We start from the raw sequence: 18,454 nt of genomic DNA, 5'->3' as shown, positions 1-18,454 counted from the left end.
TCTTGGATTGTATGAATTGAAATTGGAAAGCTGTTGGCATTGGAGAAGTGTTAAGTGATCAATATTACAACTTAATTTAGCTGAACAATAATGCTGTACTTTCGATTAACGAATATTTTTTAATGCTTGAATGCAGTGATTCGTTTGTGGCAAATGGGCATAACGAAAGTAAAACTTGTTTTTAACTCCCACCCGGCTCGCTCTTGCTGTGTCCTGTGATCAATAATATCCATTAGTATTTCATTGAAAGAACAAACAGTTGCAAATTTACATACAATAGGTTTTTTATATTTATTTAAAGTTTACCTTTTTAAGCATGATCTGCAAGAATTACTTCAGGCATGTACGCATGGAATTGTTAAGTTTTTCCTTTATGGTGAGCAGCGGGAATTTTATATCCTTTTCTTTTAGTCTGTGTCTTGACGAGCTTCAGTCGAGTCAGCTGAGAAAGGAGGGAGCGTAGGCGTAACGGACAACCGCCCCTTTCAATGGATTGTAAGTGTGGAGATTTTTCGAACACACGCAGTGGGAAGCTCGTGGCGTCTCGTGCCTTTATTTGCCCAGTCGTTAGAATTTGTTTGTTGAACTCTAAACAACTTTATATATTGAGAGTCAAGCTCTTCACCCTTACAAGCGTTCGAAAATGCCACTCAAACAAGCCCCGTTTCCGCAAATGGACCAGCGGACGCCCAGTGCGCCTAGCGGAGATGAGTTATCTGTTTCACCCCCGCCTAATGTTTGCGGATCATTTCGGAAGATCGCTCTGGAAGGGGGGAGGAATGGAGACACCAGTGCAAGCTAACCTCGGCCAAGGTTGACCGAAGGTGTTGTAATAATCTTAACAGTGTGTAGCGCCTAGCCATGGAACGGCGCTAAAATGCTGGCCTTACCCGACCTCGACTCCAACTGTTACCGACCTTCAGGGATTTCGTCCGAAGCGCGCCATCACGCCATCCGTGAGTCGGCGTCATCGCTCGCGAGTCCAACCACGCGGTTGCGGGGGCAGAACAATCTCTCTCCGCTCCTCCCTCCCCCACCACCTAAGCAGCGTTCCAGCGTTGTTGGTGGACGAGGATTGTTTTAGGATGACAATTTGCATGCCGGGTGGTGTTGAGCCGGGAACGGACCGGGTGGAAGTGCGCGGTATTCGCGATGGTTTCGGGCAAATGGACAACGATTTGCTCGTCGTGTACCTTTTTTTTTATTCTTTCAGCTATTGGATGGGAATATTTTTATATATACCCCCACCGAGGATCGAAACCGATCAGTCAGTTGACAATCGTTTAACGAACCGATCGAGTGCAAGTTTCGGACGGAAACCGTCCGCGGAGTCAGCTTTGCAAGTGGTGTAATTATTGTGCAGCGCGTTTTACGTCGCGATCGTTTCGTTTGAGGTTCAAATAATTGTTCATGCCGTTTACAATGGTACGTGTCTAGAAGTGTTGCGATTATACGACGCTGTGTTAATTGGTCGATTTTATAGTGCGCTTTTTGCTAATTTCGCATGGAAGTGCAATTGAGAGGGAGCAAGAACAGTGATCTAGACTTTTGTGAGATGGTAGTTTTTCCGAAATGTGATAGTCTATTCCTGTGTCCATTTTTCATTCTTCCAGCACCCGGTGGTCCGGATGCTGACTGCTGGCCCCGGCAAGTCGCGAGCCCTGCTGGCGCTGCTGGTGTTCGCCAACATCTGGCTCACCGCCGTAGGTATGCAACGGACCGTCTATCGGGCCGGGGACGAAATTGTGACCATAACGCGCACCAAAGTCGACCAGGGTACCGCGTCGTCCCCCGGTGCCTACTCCTACTATACGTACACTGCCGACAGTGCCCCGCAGTCGGATGTTGTGTACTATACGAACGCGAACGGGATCACTACCAGGCAGTATCAGTCCACCGGCGCCGGTACGGTGTTGACCGGAACTCGCCGCATTGCCTACGATGACGGATCTGCGACGGAAGGCATTGGAACAGTTTTGTTTCGTTTTTGTGCTTCTAACCATCGCTCTAAGTTTGCTTTAGTGTAGTATCATACGCACTCATATACACGAGGTTAACCGGTGTAGGCAAGGCAGGACCTCAGGACACAAACGGTGCAATTTAATGTTCAGAAAAATCAAACTCGGTTAAAAATTGTTTCAAAGATTTCTTAAAAGGAAACTCGTTCAAAAAAACTAATTGATGGCTTGAAAAATATGACTTGTTTTCAAAGGGGTTTGGGGTTGATATTTCGAACAGTATCTTGTAATTTTTTGCTGTTCATAATTTCATAACCCAATTTTTACATAATTTGTTCCATCTTGAAAAAATTCTGCGTAAAATGCACCTGGGTTTCTTTAACCTTATTTTGATAATAATTGAACCGTTAGAGTCGATCTTTTAATGCACCAACCTACACCGATTTTGTCTTCGTTTGCACGATGTTTGACTCTTCAAAGGTGCTTTAAATATTCCACAAACTCACTTTTCGCATTTTTAGAGATTTTGACATACTGACAATAATTTCGAAAGCTTTGTCCCTCAACCATTGCATAACAGACCAATTTTTCCTAATATGCCCGCCATGACCCGCTTTAGGATCCCATTCACAAAGTACGCACAATTTCTGTCTTCTAAACTATTCACTCACTTTTGCGATCAACGATCGACGACACTTGCCTTTTTTACTTAGACTGACTTGTGTGGTTGAAATAAAGTAGTGTGCCCGCCTTAGCTATGACTCCCCGGGAAGGTTACCGTTCCATTTCCAGCCAATTGCATAACCAACTCAATGCGTCTTTCTGCACTTCTGTACTCCCGTAATAGGGCAAGGATGCTCGCGTAACCCGTGTGGTGTAGGCGCCACGTGTCAGGAAACAGCTGGCGGCCGTCCGGTCTGCTCCTGCCCGGCGGGCTACAGTGGCAATCCGCTTGTGCAGTGCCGCCGGGCCGAGTGCCTCGATCACTCGGAATGCCGCGGCGATCAGGCCTGCCGTAACGGGAACTGCGTAAATCCGTGCGCGGGCGTTTGCGGAGTCAATGCCAACTGTGAGGTAGGTAACCGCATTGCAAATGGCCGCACGTGTTTCCTATGTGGTTCCCGCCTCAACGATCGGGTTCGTTGCCAAGTTTGCCGTACTCTAATTAATCTTTCATCCGATGCGTTTCTTCGTCAGGTTCGCAATCATGTGCCCGTGTGTAGTTGCCCCCGGGGACGTACTGGTGATCCGTTCAGCAGCTGCCGCCTCCAAGATCCTGGTAAGACATTATGGGGGAAAAACCCCCGCACCAAACAGCCGGAAGTCGTTGCGAAGTTTGTAAACAACAAAAGACGACGAAAGCATCACGGCACGCCAACGACGTGGCGATCTACATAAAGCATAAGGCAGGCGGCAACGTACGCAACCATGTAGTATCGCCGGGCAATAGTAACTTTGTTCTAAAGCGGCCACACCTACGCCCCGTGTTGCGTGCGGGTAACTATAGAACAACGGAAGCCAAATCGGACCAAGCTTACTTCATTGGCAAGCAATGGGGTCCAATGGCATCCCATGTTTGGGAGTTGCTTGCCTTGACTTTGAACTGGCATAGTACTAGTACTGTTTGTTTCCATTACCTCGTTACAATGAATCGCGGAAACATGAGTTCATCGCACCAACACCAGCGTTTGAACGGGGTTGCTTGGGAAGATAAACAGCTAAATGGGTGTAGCTCTCGGGGTAGTGTATAGGATGGAAGTCAAGCGACGTAGGGCGCGAAGTGATAAAATAATCATTTCTAGTAAACCCAACAGCCAAATTCTAACTCACATCGCTATGGAGGAGCTGACTAAAAGATTATTCTATAATCGCGAAAAACTTTGGAATGCTTTTAGGAACATCGCTCTCCTTTACGTGAACGATCCCGGAACGATGCGTACTAATGTGTTCGTCCCACAGCGGCGTGATATGATTTCAAATGCCAAACGCGGCTGATGGACGTGGGCGAACTACCCGGAAGTGGAACAGTTTTAAAAAATGCGTATATTCTCATGGTCCAATTATCGGGACGTGCAATCGTTTATATGATGCGGGTCCTCAATCCAACCACCGGTGATCGTTGGCATGGTCGTAAAAATGGTCCGGTAAAAGCTTCCTACGCAAACCATTCGGTTATGAATGGAAGACGCTCGTAAAGCAACGCTCGAATGTCTATATGGTGTTCGAAATTAGATTTGGTAAGATCCCTTGCCTGTTAGGCAGAAGAAGAGCGCCGTCACTCTGAACAAGAAAGCGTATACCAGCATTTTATCGACACATTCTTTCGTTGAACTGAGCTAATAATTTTCATTGATGGCAACAATAGACGATTGTTATTAAAAAAGACCAATTATACCATTTGGAGTATCGCTCCGTTCCGATTAAAGTTTACCGGATCTATAAATTTTCGAATCTCAATGGCCCTAGAGGATTCTCCCCAGTCTCAACTGGGGGTATATTGAAAAGATGATCACATTAGTTAAAAAAATTGCTAACTCACTGAACCTTTCTCATCATTACGGCATTTTTTTGTTTTCGTTCATATTTTTGTTTAAAATTATTTGGTATAAATTTGTAAATTAGATTATTCACAAGGATCTATGTTAAAGATTTGTTTTTTTCGCATTAGCAAGCAAAATATCTACAAAATTATTCGAAGTCTAGAAACAAGGCTTTACAGACAACTCATGCAGGCGTGTATGTATTTAATGGTTAAAATATGATTCAGACCATATCAAAGAAAAGTATAATAATTTTCACAATAATTTAGCCGTAGTGAAACTGATGAAAAAACTGGTGAAACTGAAACTAGCCCATATTTATTATATATTTTTCATTCTTCCAGAGGAGCTCTGTCGTCCAAGTCCTTGTGGTTCAAACACCAAATGTGACGTACTTAACGGTGTTCCAACCTGCTCCTGCCTTCCTGGTTACATTGTAAGTAGTGAACTAGCATAGCGTTTATGATCGACTCTGATCTGCCTCTTCCCATGACTTTCGCGTTGTCACCAGGGTTCCCCACTTTCGGGTTGCCGGCACGAGTGCGAATCGGATGCGGAATGCGTCTCGAACCAGTTCTGTAGCCAGTTCAAGTGTGTCAGCGGATGTAACCAGTGCGGCAAGGGGGCAACCTGTGCCCGCGTAACCAACCATCGGGCCGTGTGCGAGTGTCCGAAGGGCTACATCGGCAGTCCGTTCTCCGAGTGTCGGCCGGAGTGCTACGGTGATCGGGACTGTCCCGGGGGTCGTCCCGCGTGCATCTACGGTATCTGCAAGAATCCGTGCGAGGGTGCGTGTGGTGTCGGCGCGGACTGTAACCTGCGCGGTATGACTCCGGTGTGCAGCTGTCCCCGGGACATGACCGGCGATCCGTTCATTAGCTGCCGGCCGTTTACGAAGGAAGACCTGTGCAATCCGAACCCGTGCGGAACGAATGCCGTCTGCACGCCAGGCTACGATCGCAGCAACCAGGAACGACCGGTCTGCACCTGTCCCCCGGGATACACCGGAAATGCGCTTTCAAACTGCGTCCGTGTAAGTGTTCACCGTGGGACGTTTTGATGGGACGTTCAGTGATAGAAGCTGATTTGCTAAAACTCTTATTATCCATTTTCATCTTTAAACAGGGTGAATGTCAGAGTGACGCAGAATGTGCCGATCATAAGGCGTGCATCTCGTACCAGTGCGTTGACCCTTGCGCTGGACAGTGTGGAACTGGTATGTTTCACACAACAGCTTGATTCTTCCGAATTCCATCCCATAACAGCCCACTTTTTGCATCTCCTTACAGGAGCACAGTGTCAAGCGAAGCGTCACCTGGCAGTCTGTACCTGCCCGGCCGGAACACAGGGTGATGCGCTGGTATCGTGCCGTACCGCACGCAACTACCCGGTGGCCCGATACAATAAGAAACGAAATGCGGTCCCATAAATGACCGAGCGAGCCATGTTTCCGTATCTTGCACCTCGTTTTTCACCGACATAACGCCAATTCTACTCGTAAACTAAAAGCTGCCTCAAAGTATCCACATGTTCATTCCCAACGTGATCTTTAGCAGTCAAGTTGTTAACTTATTCATTAAACTACCTGTGAACCTTCCCCCCACTGGTTGAGATTAACAAATGTTTTAGTGTTAACTTTCGATGAAATCGAACCATGCCGATGCCGCAACGATGCATACTTAAGACATTGCGTTAAATTCTAGTAAATCAATAAAGTTGATTTTTATCTTGCCCGAGCACAGATTTCTAATAAACAGACAAGCAAAACTGGGAGGAAATTTTACAATAATAATTTGTTTGTGTGTGTATGGGTTTTTATTTCCAGCAATCTTTCAGTCAGTTCAGCTAAAAACTGACCGGTTTTAAAAATGGGTAAAGTTTTTGTTTGCATAATTAATTTTTGTTTTGCATAATTAAACCGTCTTCCGAAAGGCTTTAGCATTCGACAAACCTGCGGCACGGAGTTCCGGAACGACTTGACAATATGTTTGCGCTTTGCATATAAACCAATAATGCTGCGATTCAAACAAATAAAACATATATATGTTTTATGAAAGTAAATCAAGCCCTTTTTTCATTTTTAATGTTTGTAATTGTACACACGCGTTTGTATATACTCGTTGCTAAAGTCTGACCATAAGTAAATTGAACCAAGGAAAGCGCGCTACTGTGGCGTCTCTAGCGGCGTCAGGAGAAAACTAATATTTTTGGTAGTATTGGTAAATAGTAACAATGAAGTTGTGAAAGTTTCAGACCTGTACTATTGTTTTTCGCTAAATGCCGTATAATGGAAATTGATCGACCAAAAATAGCTCCGCACAAATCACTGGAGCGCCGGTGGACAGATTGACAAAGCCTGGAATCCATAAAAAAGGAAAAAAATAATTTCAATTATTTTTCCTTTGTACAGTTATACATAAGGTTTGTTATAAAAATAGGTTTTTACTATTTACGTGTTCCCTGTTCTTATAAATTCACGTACTTTTTTTTTGCTCATTTTTCGACCTGCCATTATTCCAAGGTTGTCTTGGAGTGGTACTGGGCCAATAAGATCCACTTGGTACCAAAACCAAATTTCCCAGAGTTTCGGATTATTGAAAAATTCTGTACAATCACAAAACTTCATTTTAGACGAAGTGTTGGAACAGTTAGAGATGTTCTTGGGAAGAGGAAGTGAACGGAGTTTGCGAAAACGGTGTCCCCTTCCACGATACGGGCGCTAATGCAAGAACCAAAAACAAAATACGTAAATTTATAAGAACAGGGAACACGTAAATAGTAAAAACCTATTTTTATAACAAACCTTATGTAAAACTGTACAACAGAAAAATACTTGTCATTTTTTTGTTTTTTCTTTTAATGGGTTCCCGGTATATTCAATTTGCTCTGTTGCCTAGGTGCTATAGTATTTTGTGCGGAGCTATTTTTGGTCGATCAATTTCCATTATACGGCATTTTGCAAAAAACAATAGTACAGCTCTGAAACTTTCACAACTTCATTGTTACTATTTACCAATACTATTAAAAATATTAGTTTTCGGCTGACGCCACTCGAAGCGCCACAGTAGCGCGCTTTCCTTGGTTCAATTTACTTATGGTCAGACTTTAGGTCCGTTAGGTAACGTTTACACGGCGTGACTTACGCAGATTCGTACATGAGGAAGTGGGATTTTCCTTTGATTCCCAGGTCACAACACGCAACCTGGCCCCCGTGCACGGTGTGATAGAATTCTAAATAATTCATTCCACAAATTTCCAACAAGGTTCTCGGCGTTCGAGATCTTTATCACACCGTGGTAAGGCGGAAAAACGACAATACTCTTGACGCTCGTGCACCATGTGACGCGGTAGAGCTGCAAAATCTAAACATTTACTTCGTCACGGATTCGTGTGGAAAATGTTGTTAAAACATCGCGAAATGCATACCGATGGTTTCTATGTATTCTTTTACATTTCCACCGACCCATTAGTACGTTTGTCGGTTGATTTTTTAAAGCAACTATTCCTCCCCCACAGGTGCCATTGCACCGGGAATCGTCTGTCGATCAAGCTAGTTTAAATGCGCTTGCGTTAATTGGAAAAGCTGCTATTACAGTACGCATGCTGGAAACAATTCCCATTGATAGTTCCGTGAGAAATTTGTCAGATCCAGAGTTATTCGAAGCTGTGTGTGAAGCTGCGTAGGGTTTAATATCTCTCTACGTCGTGCGGGATTCAGTTAGTAGAACTTTACTAGTCGTACAGTGCTGTTCAGTTCTGGATTTGAAATATTATAGCCGAGAGAAACGTTTACAATGGTAATAATGCACTGTGTTGTGTGAACGTAGAATGAGTTCAAGTGAATTGAAAATTTTTAAATTTCTCTTCGATTTGTGTTGTGAAACAACTATTGTTTGATGTAGTTTTGCGGACAAAAACAAATCAACTACAATTATATGAGTGAAAAAAAACGAGTAAAAACAGTATTTTACTATTTACATGCGTGATTCATGTTAAAAAATAAAAAAATATTTAAATAACTAAACAGGCAAATGAACATATTTGCGGAAGAACCTATAAAATAAAGAGGATGAAACTAATATCCATAAAATTATTTATCCACACAATGTTTCAATCTTTTAGGCTCACTTTACACTACACGCTTGTCTCTGCATTGCGTTTGTGCTTGTTGCCCGAACATACGGTGAGCCCCACAAGTCCCTTTTCGATCTCGGGAACGGTAGTTTTTTGTAATCAATAATGTGTATCGAAAAATAAACTTACAGCTCAGTGTCCCGATAATCCGTGCGGTATCCAGGCGTCCTGCCGGTTGAACACCGCCGGCATACCAGTGTGCTCCTGTCCGTTCGGCTACCTTGGTGACCCGTTCAAGGAATGCATTCGCCCGGAGTGCGTCAGCGATGGAGATTGCACGGAGTTTCAGGGCTGCCGCAAGGGCAAGTGCGTCGATCCATGCGTTTTCAGCTGCGGCACCAATGCGGCCTGCTCGGTAAGGCTTTTCGAAGGAAGGAAACAGAAGTATAATGTGATATTCATCGTGGTGTCGTTGTTGTTTCTTTTGTGTCCGCAACAGACGAAACATCACGTACCGGTCTGCTACTGCCCGGAGGGACTCACCGGAAGCCCGTTCGAGCGTTGTGACCCCCTGTAAAGTGGATCGGCCCCGCAAACAAAAAATAACTTAAAAGTGAATAGACTTTGAACACACGGTTTTAGATTCGTTTGCGTTTGGTTTTCGTTTTATACAATTTGTCCATAAAGCAATGTTTTGTCGTCATCCTTAGTTGTGTGGCTCGCCTTTTGTTTTACTGTTCTTGTTTTTAAATACACGTTTATCGAGAAAATTATCGAAGCACATTACAAATATCATAATAATAATTATTATTACTGTTACATTACTATTACGGTTGCTTGTTGGAAATAAAGATCAGAAGTTGTCGCTCCCAGGGAAGAGGAGGGTGGGAGAGGTTTCCATCCGGCAGCTGCTGGTTGACGGTCGTTGTGGACACGTGGGGTTGAAAAATGGTAATGTTTGCGGTGTTTGCGGAATGGCAACTAACTGGAAATCACCCAAGAATCCCCAGTTCCCGCGTGCCAGAAAGGAGAATCGTGGAATGGTGCGCTTTTCGTGTGGTTGTTGATTTTGATTTTTCTTTTCTGTCTTCCCCTATTCCTTACTCAAACGTCTAATTTTTGTGTAGCAGTCGCTTCTCTATGTGCATAAATTGTTCTCCATTCTCCGAATACTATCGAGGCCAATACCGTGCGGCAGCCAACGCTCAGCATGCGTTACCGTTTCGTTATCATCGATCGAACGATCGGAGTATGATCATCCCCCCTCATGGCATGGACATATGACATGCGTGGTTCCCAATTTGCTTAAATACCTTAGCTTGAGCTGGGCCGGCTGCTGGTATGGTATCACTGTACAATAATATTTCCGTTTTCCCCACCCTTACCCGAAACGATCCCAACCGCTGGCCGCAATTCCCTACTAGCAGCATTTGTTCTTCTTTTTCTGAGTACGCTTCCCGAGTTGGACGGTATCGCTGGCCGTCTCCGATTGCTTCTGTTTCTGCGTCTGCTTCTTGTGCTTCAGCACCTGCTCGGTGATGGCGAGGAACATCTCCTCAACGTTGATGTTGTCTTTGGCGGATGTTTCGAACAGTTTAATTTCCATCTGATTGGCGAAACGCTCCGCGTCCTCGGTGGTAACTACCTTGCGCGTCGGATCGTCGTTTTTATTTCCAACTGTCGAGTGCAAACCAAAAAGGTTAGTATAGTGCATTTACATGTCATTTTCCTAGCGGAATTTTCATCCCACGAAACGGTGTGGATTCATACCTAGCACTTTATTGACTATGTCACAGTTAGATTCGATTTCCTGCAACCAACGTTTCACATTGCCGAACGATTCGCCATTTGTCACGTCGTACACAACGATGACGCCGTGCGTGCCTCGGTAGTAGCTGCAGAAAAGATGGAAAGAAGGACGACGGGTTGGAATTATTAGTCTTCCAGTACGAGCTTCATCCGGTAGAGGGAAAAAACGGTTCGTTGATTTACTCACGTGTTCGTGATCGTTCGAAAACGTTCCTGCCCTGCGGTGTCCCAGATTTGCAGCTTTACTCGTTCGCCGTGAAGCAGAACGGTTCGAATCTTAAAATCGACCCCAATGGTCGTTATGTAGCTTCCGGAGAAGGTATTATCCGAGAACCGTATGAGCAGCGAGGATTTACCCACACCTAAAAGTAGAGAAGCGGGTTGGTGGTATAGCTTATGCGTTTGCTACTTATTCTAGAATGCTGGCGATAGGTTGATAGGATTGAATTAAGGTCAATCTATCGGTGGCCTTTCTGGCGCTACTGATCTGGTGTAGTACCATCCCGACAGAAGGCTCCGTTGTAGCGTTTGATATGATAGCGTTGTTGAATCCGCGCGACAAGGCCTGATTGTCGGTTTCGATTGCTGTTTATCAGCACCATGAGGCAAATAAGTTTTGATAGATTTGCGAATGAAATTGGACCGTAAATAAACAGAATAAACGGCAGCATAGGAACAGTAAATTGGTGAAAAAAAGGAAACCTTCTACATCTGCTGATAAGCAGCAGAGCAAACTGTATCATTCGCTGCACAAAAGCAAGCGTACGCACACAGATATGCTTAAAGAAGAAGAATCCGTTTAGTCACCGATTGTAAAACGAATTCCATGAATTAGATCTACTGGGAAGATGCAACTGGTGGACGGCGGGGGATAATCGATAGCTCACGAGCCTCGTACGCCTATTTTGCACTCTTTGTTGTTGAAGATTTATGAAACGTCGTAAAAAACGTCTCTGTCAACGATATCTTCCGGCCCCGGAGGGGGTGTTGTACAAAGCGCGGTGCTGTCTGGGATCATTTGACCATCCACTTCATCCTATCCAACACGTCGGGCGGAATATACGTGGGTTCCACTTTCTCCAACTTACCGCTGTCGCCAATGATAAGCAATTTGAACAAATGATCATACTCCTTGCCATGGGCCATTATCGGATCGCTTCTTTTGCACGTCTCTTCTACACTACTTGCACAAACACCCCCGTAATGCTGGGATTCGCCCGTTGTTTCCTCTGCACTCCGCAGCTAATCGGTGTTTCTATCGATCAGCAGCAAACCACAACCCGTCTAGCACGACACATAACACATCACCCGGATCACGAAACGCTATGGCGTCGGGGGGGAAACTCGGCACGCCGAATGTGTGGAAAGAAAAGAAAACACAAGAAAAACGATTCGACGAGCAACACAACACAAAAACGGTGCGGAAATAATCACATCATCGGAGACAATTTGGTCAATTTGTAATTGATGCTGCTGGAAAGCGCTTTGTTCCTAGAACAGTCCTAGAGTGTCGTGTATTCGTCGAAAATGACAGATGACAGCAATGCCGAGGTTGCTAAAGGTGCCGAGGTTCGGGATTTTATTTTGTGCGTTTATTTCAGATAGAAAGGAAAATGTAATGAAACATCCCTTGCTTAATATATTACACATTTTTTAAATGAATTCCTCCGCTGTATGGGAACGCATTAATATTTGAAATGTTAAAAAATATGTTTGATCGATCAATTGTAATCAGTTGTAAATCTACAGTTGTTCATTGGATCACTAGGCATCACAGCATCCTCGAGCCTTGCTTGTAAACATACTGTCAAAAGGCAAACACGATTGGCTGCAAAAAGCAAATAACATTGCTTGCAGCGAAAAGATCTGCTACGATTACATATTTTCTTGAAAGAAAAACTTTCCGGGTGTTGAAAACAATGAATGCAAAAATGAGCAAACAGCGTGCGCAACCGTGTGAAGCGGCGTTTTCGGGAGGTTTGATGCCGGTAAGCAGAAAATGGGCAAAACCTGTGAAGGGGTTTCGACGTCCCGTGTAGTAGCGTGCTAGTGGTTCTGTGCTTTATAACTTACGGGTTTCTGTACCATTTGCAGCTGATTCAGGCACTCATAAAACCACCCGAGTCAACGGATTCTTCAGGGAGGAATCAGCTGAGGCGGTCCAACCACCCGTATTATAGGAAACCAGGTCGGGGACACAACAACGATACGTGCGATTCCTGCAAAGAAGGTGGTGATTTGCTGTGCTGCGATCGATGCCCGTCAAGCTTTCATTTGGGATGCCATGATCCGCCACTTTCGGAGCATGAAATACCCTACGGCCAGTGGGTATGTCATACGTGCAAGTGTAAAATGGTAATAGGAGCTGAAGATCAGCTTGGTTCGGATGAAAAGTTGCGCCTTCGCGATCGTAGCCTCTCACACAAAAGCTCAAATTCCAGTAGTTCCAATGGGAAACATTCCCACGATGGTGATCACAATGATGCGTTAGCGGTGTACAGTGCCCCAACGACGCCACCGTCGGAGGTGCCGGCACCGGTTCTCGCCCCGTCCGCATCATTTGCATCGACGGTCTCTGTGGCGTCTTCGGTAGAACCGCCTGAGTCCAGTTCTGTCTTGTGCTCCGCGATGGAGGAGGAATTTAAGTCTAATACACCCCTGGATCATCTCATACAGGCGGCAAAGATTTTAAATCCCAAGCAGTTTGAACTTCCGCCGGAAATGGAAACTTACTTTCCTTTTCCAGGGACGGATAAAGTAGATAACGGCAAAAACGGTAATACGAAGCGCGCTAAACTTCGAAAAATGCACGAGCTCGACAGCCAAGGGCTGGTGCCGCTACCGGCACGAACATGTCACGTATGTGGTGCGTCGTGTCGCAAAGCGCCGCTGGTCGCCTGCGACTACTGTGATTTGCTGTTCCATCAGGATTGCCTCGATCCACCGCTCACCGCAATGCCAACTTCGATGTGGATGTGCCCGAACCATGTGCAACAGTTTATTGTGAGTAATCATAGCGGCGTCCCTTTCTTATATGCTTCAGCAAATTATTTCCCTCGTATCAATTCCTAAGGATTGGAAAATGGTGAACTCTATCTCGGCTACGGAGCGTATTCGGCTGTGGAATCGGTTCGGTGGCGAGATTGACCACGAAACGGTCAAAACGGAATTCCTCCGAAAGGTGCACCGCAAAAATCCACCCTTTCGAGTGAAGCAAAAGCTACGCCAACGGGCGAAAATCATTGTACCTCCCGCGATCGAGCATCTGTACCGGAACCCTGCTCCGCTGCTACCGTCACTCAAAACCTTCCTACGATCGCGACAGGTAGATCCGTCGGTGCACTTTGAAGCGGCACGTAAACCGATCCGGTACGACGATAATGTGTTGCTTCAGATAGTGGAGAGTGAGCTGCAAGCTATCGAAGCGGCGGACGAAAAGTTAGGATTTGAGAAGCAAAACACTACCAACCAGAGTGGAAGCGATGAGGACGGCGACGATGATGATGGTAAGGTGAAAATGGAGGTATCTGAAGGCGCAAAGAATGACAAAGGTGATGAATGTTCGGTGGAGGGCGGGATTGATAGTACGGACAGTAAATGTGCATTAGGGTTTGAAAATATTGAAAATGCGGATATCCACAAGGACGGAGACACAGGAATGACCACAACAGATGAGGGTTGTGCGGATAAATCTGAAAAGATGGACATTGTGGTTTCGGATGAAACTAAACACGATACTTCTGATACAAAAGGTATGCATTTGTGTCATTTGATTAGGTAATTTCAATAACTCATTAAGCACAATTTTTGCTTGCAGTAGAACGGGAACTGGATCATTTGGATCCGGGCTTGATCCGGTTGTTGGCGGTGCAGCGAATGCAACAGATCATTGCCGATAATCCAGCGCTTGTACGCAATGCTGCACAGAACACAACGGAAGAAGGAACGACGGTTGCGCAGTTTAACCAACAGGATGACCGCAGACAAATGCCCCTCCCAAGTGAGCTGCTCACGAAGGACGACATTGAACGGATAGCGCGCGAGTTTACCGCATCGAACGGGAACAGTACCTTTAAGATCGATAGAAAAGGGTCAGAGTCGACCACGAGGAGCGCCGTTACAGAGGATACCTTGGTGAAGGAAGTAAGCGAAAACAACCGGCCGCTAGAGAGTGTTCGAGAGTTGGCAAAAGTACAAAATGGGGTATGCAATGATACTACCACCGCCACGCCCATGGACGGTCTCGGCCATCTAACGGAGCGTATCGTAAAGCTAGCGCAACAGTCACAGATTCGAGTCAGAGCCGCACTAACGTGGATCGATTTGGAGCAGGATGGATACTTTGCGTTCGAAAAGGTTAATCCATTGGACGCGATCTGCATGTCATACCGTTCGTTTACCATCGGTTCTGGTCCGGGGAATGACGTAACGTTGGCAAAGTATGGTGACTGTTGCTGCACCTCTAGCCGACATGCGATCATATTTTACGATGAGGTCAGTGTGGGAACGTTTGATATGCTGTTTAGAAGGTAATAACGATAACGATTCTCTGCCGTAGGTCACGCGAATGTTCGAACTCATAAACTATTCCGAGTTTGGGACGGAAGTGAACGGACATCTGTACGCGTGTGACTTCGGCGATCATACGTCGGGTTCCAAGTGCGGCCCGAACGAAGATCGAACTTGTGGTTTGGATGGAAATGGCGAGCGGAAAAAGACATCGAATCAAGAAAATGGAACTGCGACGGGAGCGGCCGGTGCGAAACAGGAGCAACGGAATCAAATCAAACAGGAGCTGGACAGCATACTAGAGAAATCGCGTAAAACATGTGCGCAAACACAAGCTGAAGAGTTTTACACCACCACTTGGTAAGTCGCTTTGATTCTAATATGTGTTTTTTTTTTCTACAATATAACTTTACTTATCGTTCGTAGTATGGCCGATGTACCGCTGCCGGTGTGTAAATGTTTTCCCGAGCGACGAATACCGACACTGGCCGGCGGATGGGAGGGCAGTGCCATCTTATATCATGGCGCACTGATACGCTTCGGTTGCCATGCGTTCGTTTTCACCATCGTGGACTACGACGATGGAGCAGATGAGTTTGAGGACTCGTATCAGGACAGCGAAAGCGACAATTGAATGTAAAAATGCCTCACATATTTGAATGTTTTGATTTTGGTGGAATAAAGCATAAACAATACTCCATTTCACACCTCCATATACATAAATATACAAAAACAGTTTGTTGGTGATTAAATTGGGTCTTCGGAGTGTTGTGTAGGCACCTTGGGCGCGCGCGTAACGCTTCCGCTCAACCCTGTCCTTGTTGACTGGGTTTTCGATGTGGAGAGTCCTTGCCGTGGAGCGCTCGAGAAGATCGGCCCCGAGCTCTCTCGCTTCCCAACCGCGCACCGGCACGGACGTACGGCAGCGCTGGCCGCAATACACCGGATACACACACACGCGCGTTATAATTTTAACTTGTAACTTTGTACGTAATTAGTAATAAAGTTTTAATCATTTTATGTAAATCAACAAACCATAACAGTGGCGACGAGGAAAAAGAGACCAAAGATTTTTGTGTGTGAAAGTGAATAAGTGCGTGTGTAAAAATTCCGCCGAAGAGCAAAAGACGCCGTGAAGATTCAAGTCCGGCAGACTTGGACATGGAGGATGAGAATCGCCGTTTATCGCAGCCCGCCGAGGTTCCAGCATTTTTGCAAACGGCAAACGGCACGCCGCTTTGGCCAAACGCCCCAACGACGGAGCAGCCACCGAGTGTCCAAGCAACGCTAAGCCAGCATCCACCATCGCTCCCGCAGGCGTCACTAAGCCAGCATCCGCCATCGCTCCCGCAGGCGTCACCAGGCTGCAATCCGCGATCGCTGTCGACCGCGTGCCCACATGGAGACCATCCGATGATAGAAATCGTGAAAATTTTGCAACAGCAAATGCAGCAGCAGCAGCAGCTCATAACAAAATTAATGATGAGCCAACAGCATCCAGCCCCCTACCCGCAAATGCCAGCACAGCCGCAGGAGCAGCACCAGCCGATGGCCTATAATCCGGAACAAATAATCGACTCGTTGGCTGGGAACATCACCGAGTTTCGCTTCGAGGCCGACGCCGGGGTAACGTTTGAACAATGGTACGCACGATACGAAGACCTTTTCACCAAGGACGCTGCCAGGATCGACGATGCAGCAAAGGTCAGATTGCTCATGCGCAAGCTGGGGACGATAGAACACGACCGGTATGTAAGTTTTATCCTTCCCCGGTATCCCCGGGATTTTACGCTGGCGGCTACAGTAGAAAAGCTAAAATCAATTTTTGGGAAGGCAGAATCTCTTTTGAGCAAGCGCTACAAGTGCATGCAGCTTTTAAAATCTCGCACAGAGGATTTTTTGGCATACGCTTGCCGAGTCAATCGAGCATGCGTTGACTTCAAACTCAATCAGATGAGCGAAGAACAACTTAAATGTCTAGTTTTTGTTTGCGGACTCAAGGAGGAAACGGACAAAGATTTCCGATTAAAGCTACTAACTCGCATAGAAGAAAGAGAAGATGTAACGCTTGAGCAGCTTTCCGCGGAGTGCAATCGGATTGCAAATTTAAAACTGGATAATGCAATGATCGTCGGGGAAGCAGGAGAACGTGTGCTCGCTTTACAAAATGGCGGTCGGCATCACGAGCAAAAGATTTGCGGGAAAGGACCACGTCCCCGCTGGGGCAGTCGTGAGGATCGGTCAACAAACAATATTAAGCCACCAAGCGCATGTTGGCGCTGCGGTGGTCGGCATTGGGTGAAAGATTGTCCGCAGGCTACGCATAAGTGCCAAAAATGCGGTAAGATCGGGCATTGTGAGGAACGCTGCCGCTCACAAAAGTACCGCGTACGTCGAAAGCAATACCGACCACAACTTTCGACTAAAACCGTTAGCGTGTGCAGTGTGCAAACCAATCGAAAATTTGTCGAGGTTATTATTAATGGAAGAAGCATACAGTTACAATTGGATACGGCATCGGATATTACCGTCATCGGCCATACTGCATGGGCAACTTTAGGAAAACCGCCATTGATAAGACCTACAGTGTGTGCAAAAACAGCATCAAATGAGCAACTCGAATTATTGGGCGAATTCAAAGCGGACGTCACAATATGCAACACTACGAAGCCAGCGATCATCCGCGTGGCCCAGGTCGGTCTACTTTTATTGGGAGCGGATTTAGTAGACTTATTTGCACTTGGCTCCGTTCCTATGGATAAATTTTGCGCTAAAATTTCGTCCAATGCGCACATTTTGAAAAAGTTGCAGGATAGTTTTCCGGAGGTTTTTACTGGTACAGGGCTGTGCAAGAAAGCGCAAATCAGATTGCAGCTTAAAGAAAACTGTCGACCAGTTTTCCGCCCTAGGCGACCCGTTGCATATGCAATGCAGGCCATAGTAGACGAAGAACTTGAAAGATTGGAGAAATTGAAAGTAATTACACCAGTTGATTACTCTGAATGGGCGACTCCAATCGTGGTTGTGCGTAAAAGCAATGGCAACATCCGTATCTGCGGTGATTACTCTACCGGACTGAATGCTGCGCTACAACCACATGAGTATCCACTACCACTGCCAGACGACATCTTCGCCAAATTAGCCCACTGCGTATTGTTCAGTAAAATAGATTTGTCTGACGCATTTTTGCAAGTCGAGATCGAAGAACGTTTCAGACCGCTTCTGACAATAAATACACATCGCGGCTTATTTCATTACAATCGTTTGCCTCCCGGCATAAAAATCGCGCCGGCCGCATTTAAACAAATTATAGATACGATGCTTGCCGGGCTGCGTGACACATCTGGCTATATGGATGACGTGGTAGTCGGGGGAAAAACAGAAGAAGAGCACGACGAGAATTTACACCAACTACTGCAACGGATAAAGGATTTTGGATTCACAATTCGGGCCGATAAGTGTGCCTTCAAAATGCACCAAATTGAATACCTCGGGCACATCATTAATCGTAGCGGTCTCAGGCCAAACCCGAAGAAGATTGAAGCAATTGTGAATTTGCCAACA

The 18,454-nt window shown here is 45.8% G+C and overlaps 4 protein-coding genes across 5 annotated transcripts; 3 read left to right on the top strand and 1 right to left on the bottom strand.

The window, feature by feature from the left end:
- Positions 1-1,347: 1,347 nt before the first annotated feature.
- Positions 1,348-6,254, top strand: LOC131272787 (neurogenic locus notch homolog protein 3-like). Its single transcript, XM_058274642.1, has 8 exons — positions 1,348-1,425; positions 1,614-1,962; positions 2,806-3,032; positions 3,156-3,237; positions 4,843-4,934; positions 5,010-5,531; positions 5,624-5,714; positions 5,788-6,254. Exons 1-8 carry the CDS (start codon positions 1,411-1,413, stop codon positions 5,925-5,927), a joined length of 1,518 nt encoding a protein of 505 aa, XP_058130625.1. The 5' UTR covers positions 1,348-1,410; the 3' UTR covers positions 5,928-6,254.
- Positions 6,255-7,916: 1,662 nt separating this feature from the next.
- LOC131258529 (delta-like protein 4) lies at positions 7,917-9,149 on the top strand. The gene is made up of 4 exons (XM_058259867.1): positions 7,917-7,967; positions 8,621-8,681; positions 8,764-8,987; positions 9,072-9,149. Exons 1-4 carry the CDS (start codon positions 7,917-7,919, stop codon positions 9,147-9,149), a joined length of 414 nt encoding a protein of 137 aa, XP_058115850.1.
- A 707-nt stretch (positions 9,150-9,856) lies between these two features.
- LOC131261151 (ras-related protein Rab-35) lies at positions 9,857-11,866 on the bottom strand. Its single transcript, XM_058263083.1, has 4 exons — positions 11,470-11,866; positions 10,569-10,743; positions 10,343-10,467; positions 9,857-10,249 (listed from the first exon to the last, which is right to left on the bottom strand). The coding sequence occupies exons 1-4, from the start codon at positions 11,525-11,527 to the stop codon at positions 9,993-9,995; spliced, it is 615 nt and encodes a 204-aa protein (XP_058119066.1). The 5' UTR covers positions 11,528-11,866; the 3' UTR covers positions 9,857-9,992.
- A 377-nt stretch (positions 11,867-12,243) lies between these two features.
- On the top strand, positions 12,244-15,590 carry LOC131271748 (PHD finger protein 12). 2 transcript variants are annotated; one of them, XM_058273272.1, is made up of 6 exons: positions 12,244-12,369; positions 12,476-13,384; positions 13,455-14,133; positions 14,202-14,875; positions 14,940-15,250; positions 15,317-15,590. In XM_058273272.1, the coding sequence occupies exons 1-6, from the start codon at positions 12,301-12,303 to the stop codon at positions 15,522-15,524; spliced, it is 2,850 nt and encodes a 949-aa protein (XP_058129255.1). In that variant the 5' UTR covers positions 12,244-12,300; the 3' UTR covers positions 15,525-15,590. The 2 variants fall into 2 exon arrangements, with proteins under 2 accessions (XP_058129255.1, XP_058129254.1); XM_058273271.1 differs by having other exon boundaries at positions 14,199-14,875.
- Positions 15,591-18,454: the final 2,864 nt, after the last annotated feature.

Source organism: Anopheles coustani, chromosome 3 (genome assembly GCF_943734705.1).
Source record: "Anopheles coustani chromosome 3, idAnoCousDA_361_x.2, whole genome shotgun sequence".
In the NCBI taxonomy this organism is placed as follows: Eukaryota; Metazoa; Arthropoda; class Insecta; order Diptera; family Culicidae; genus Anopheles; species Anopheles coustani.
This window is presented reverse-complemented; position numbering and strand designations above follow the sequence as displayed.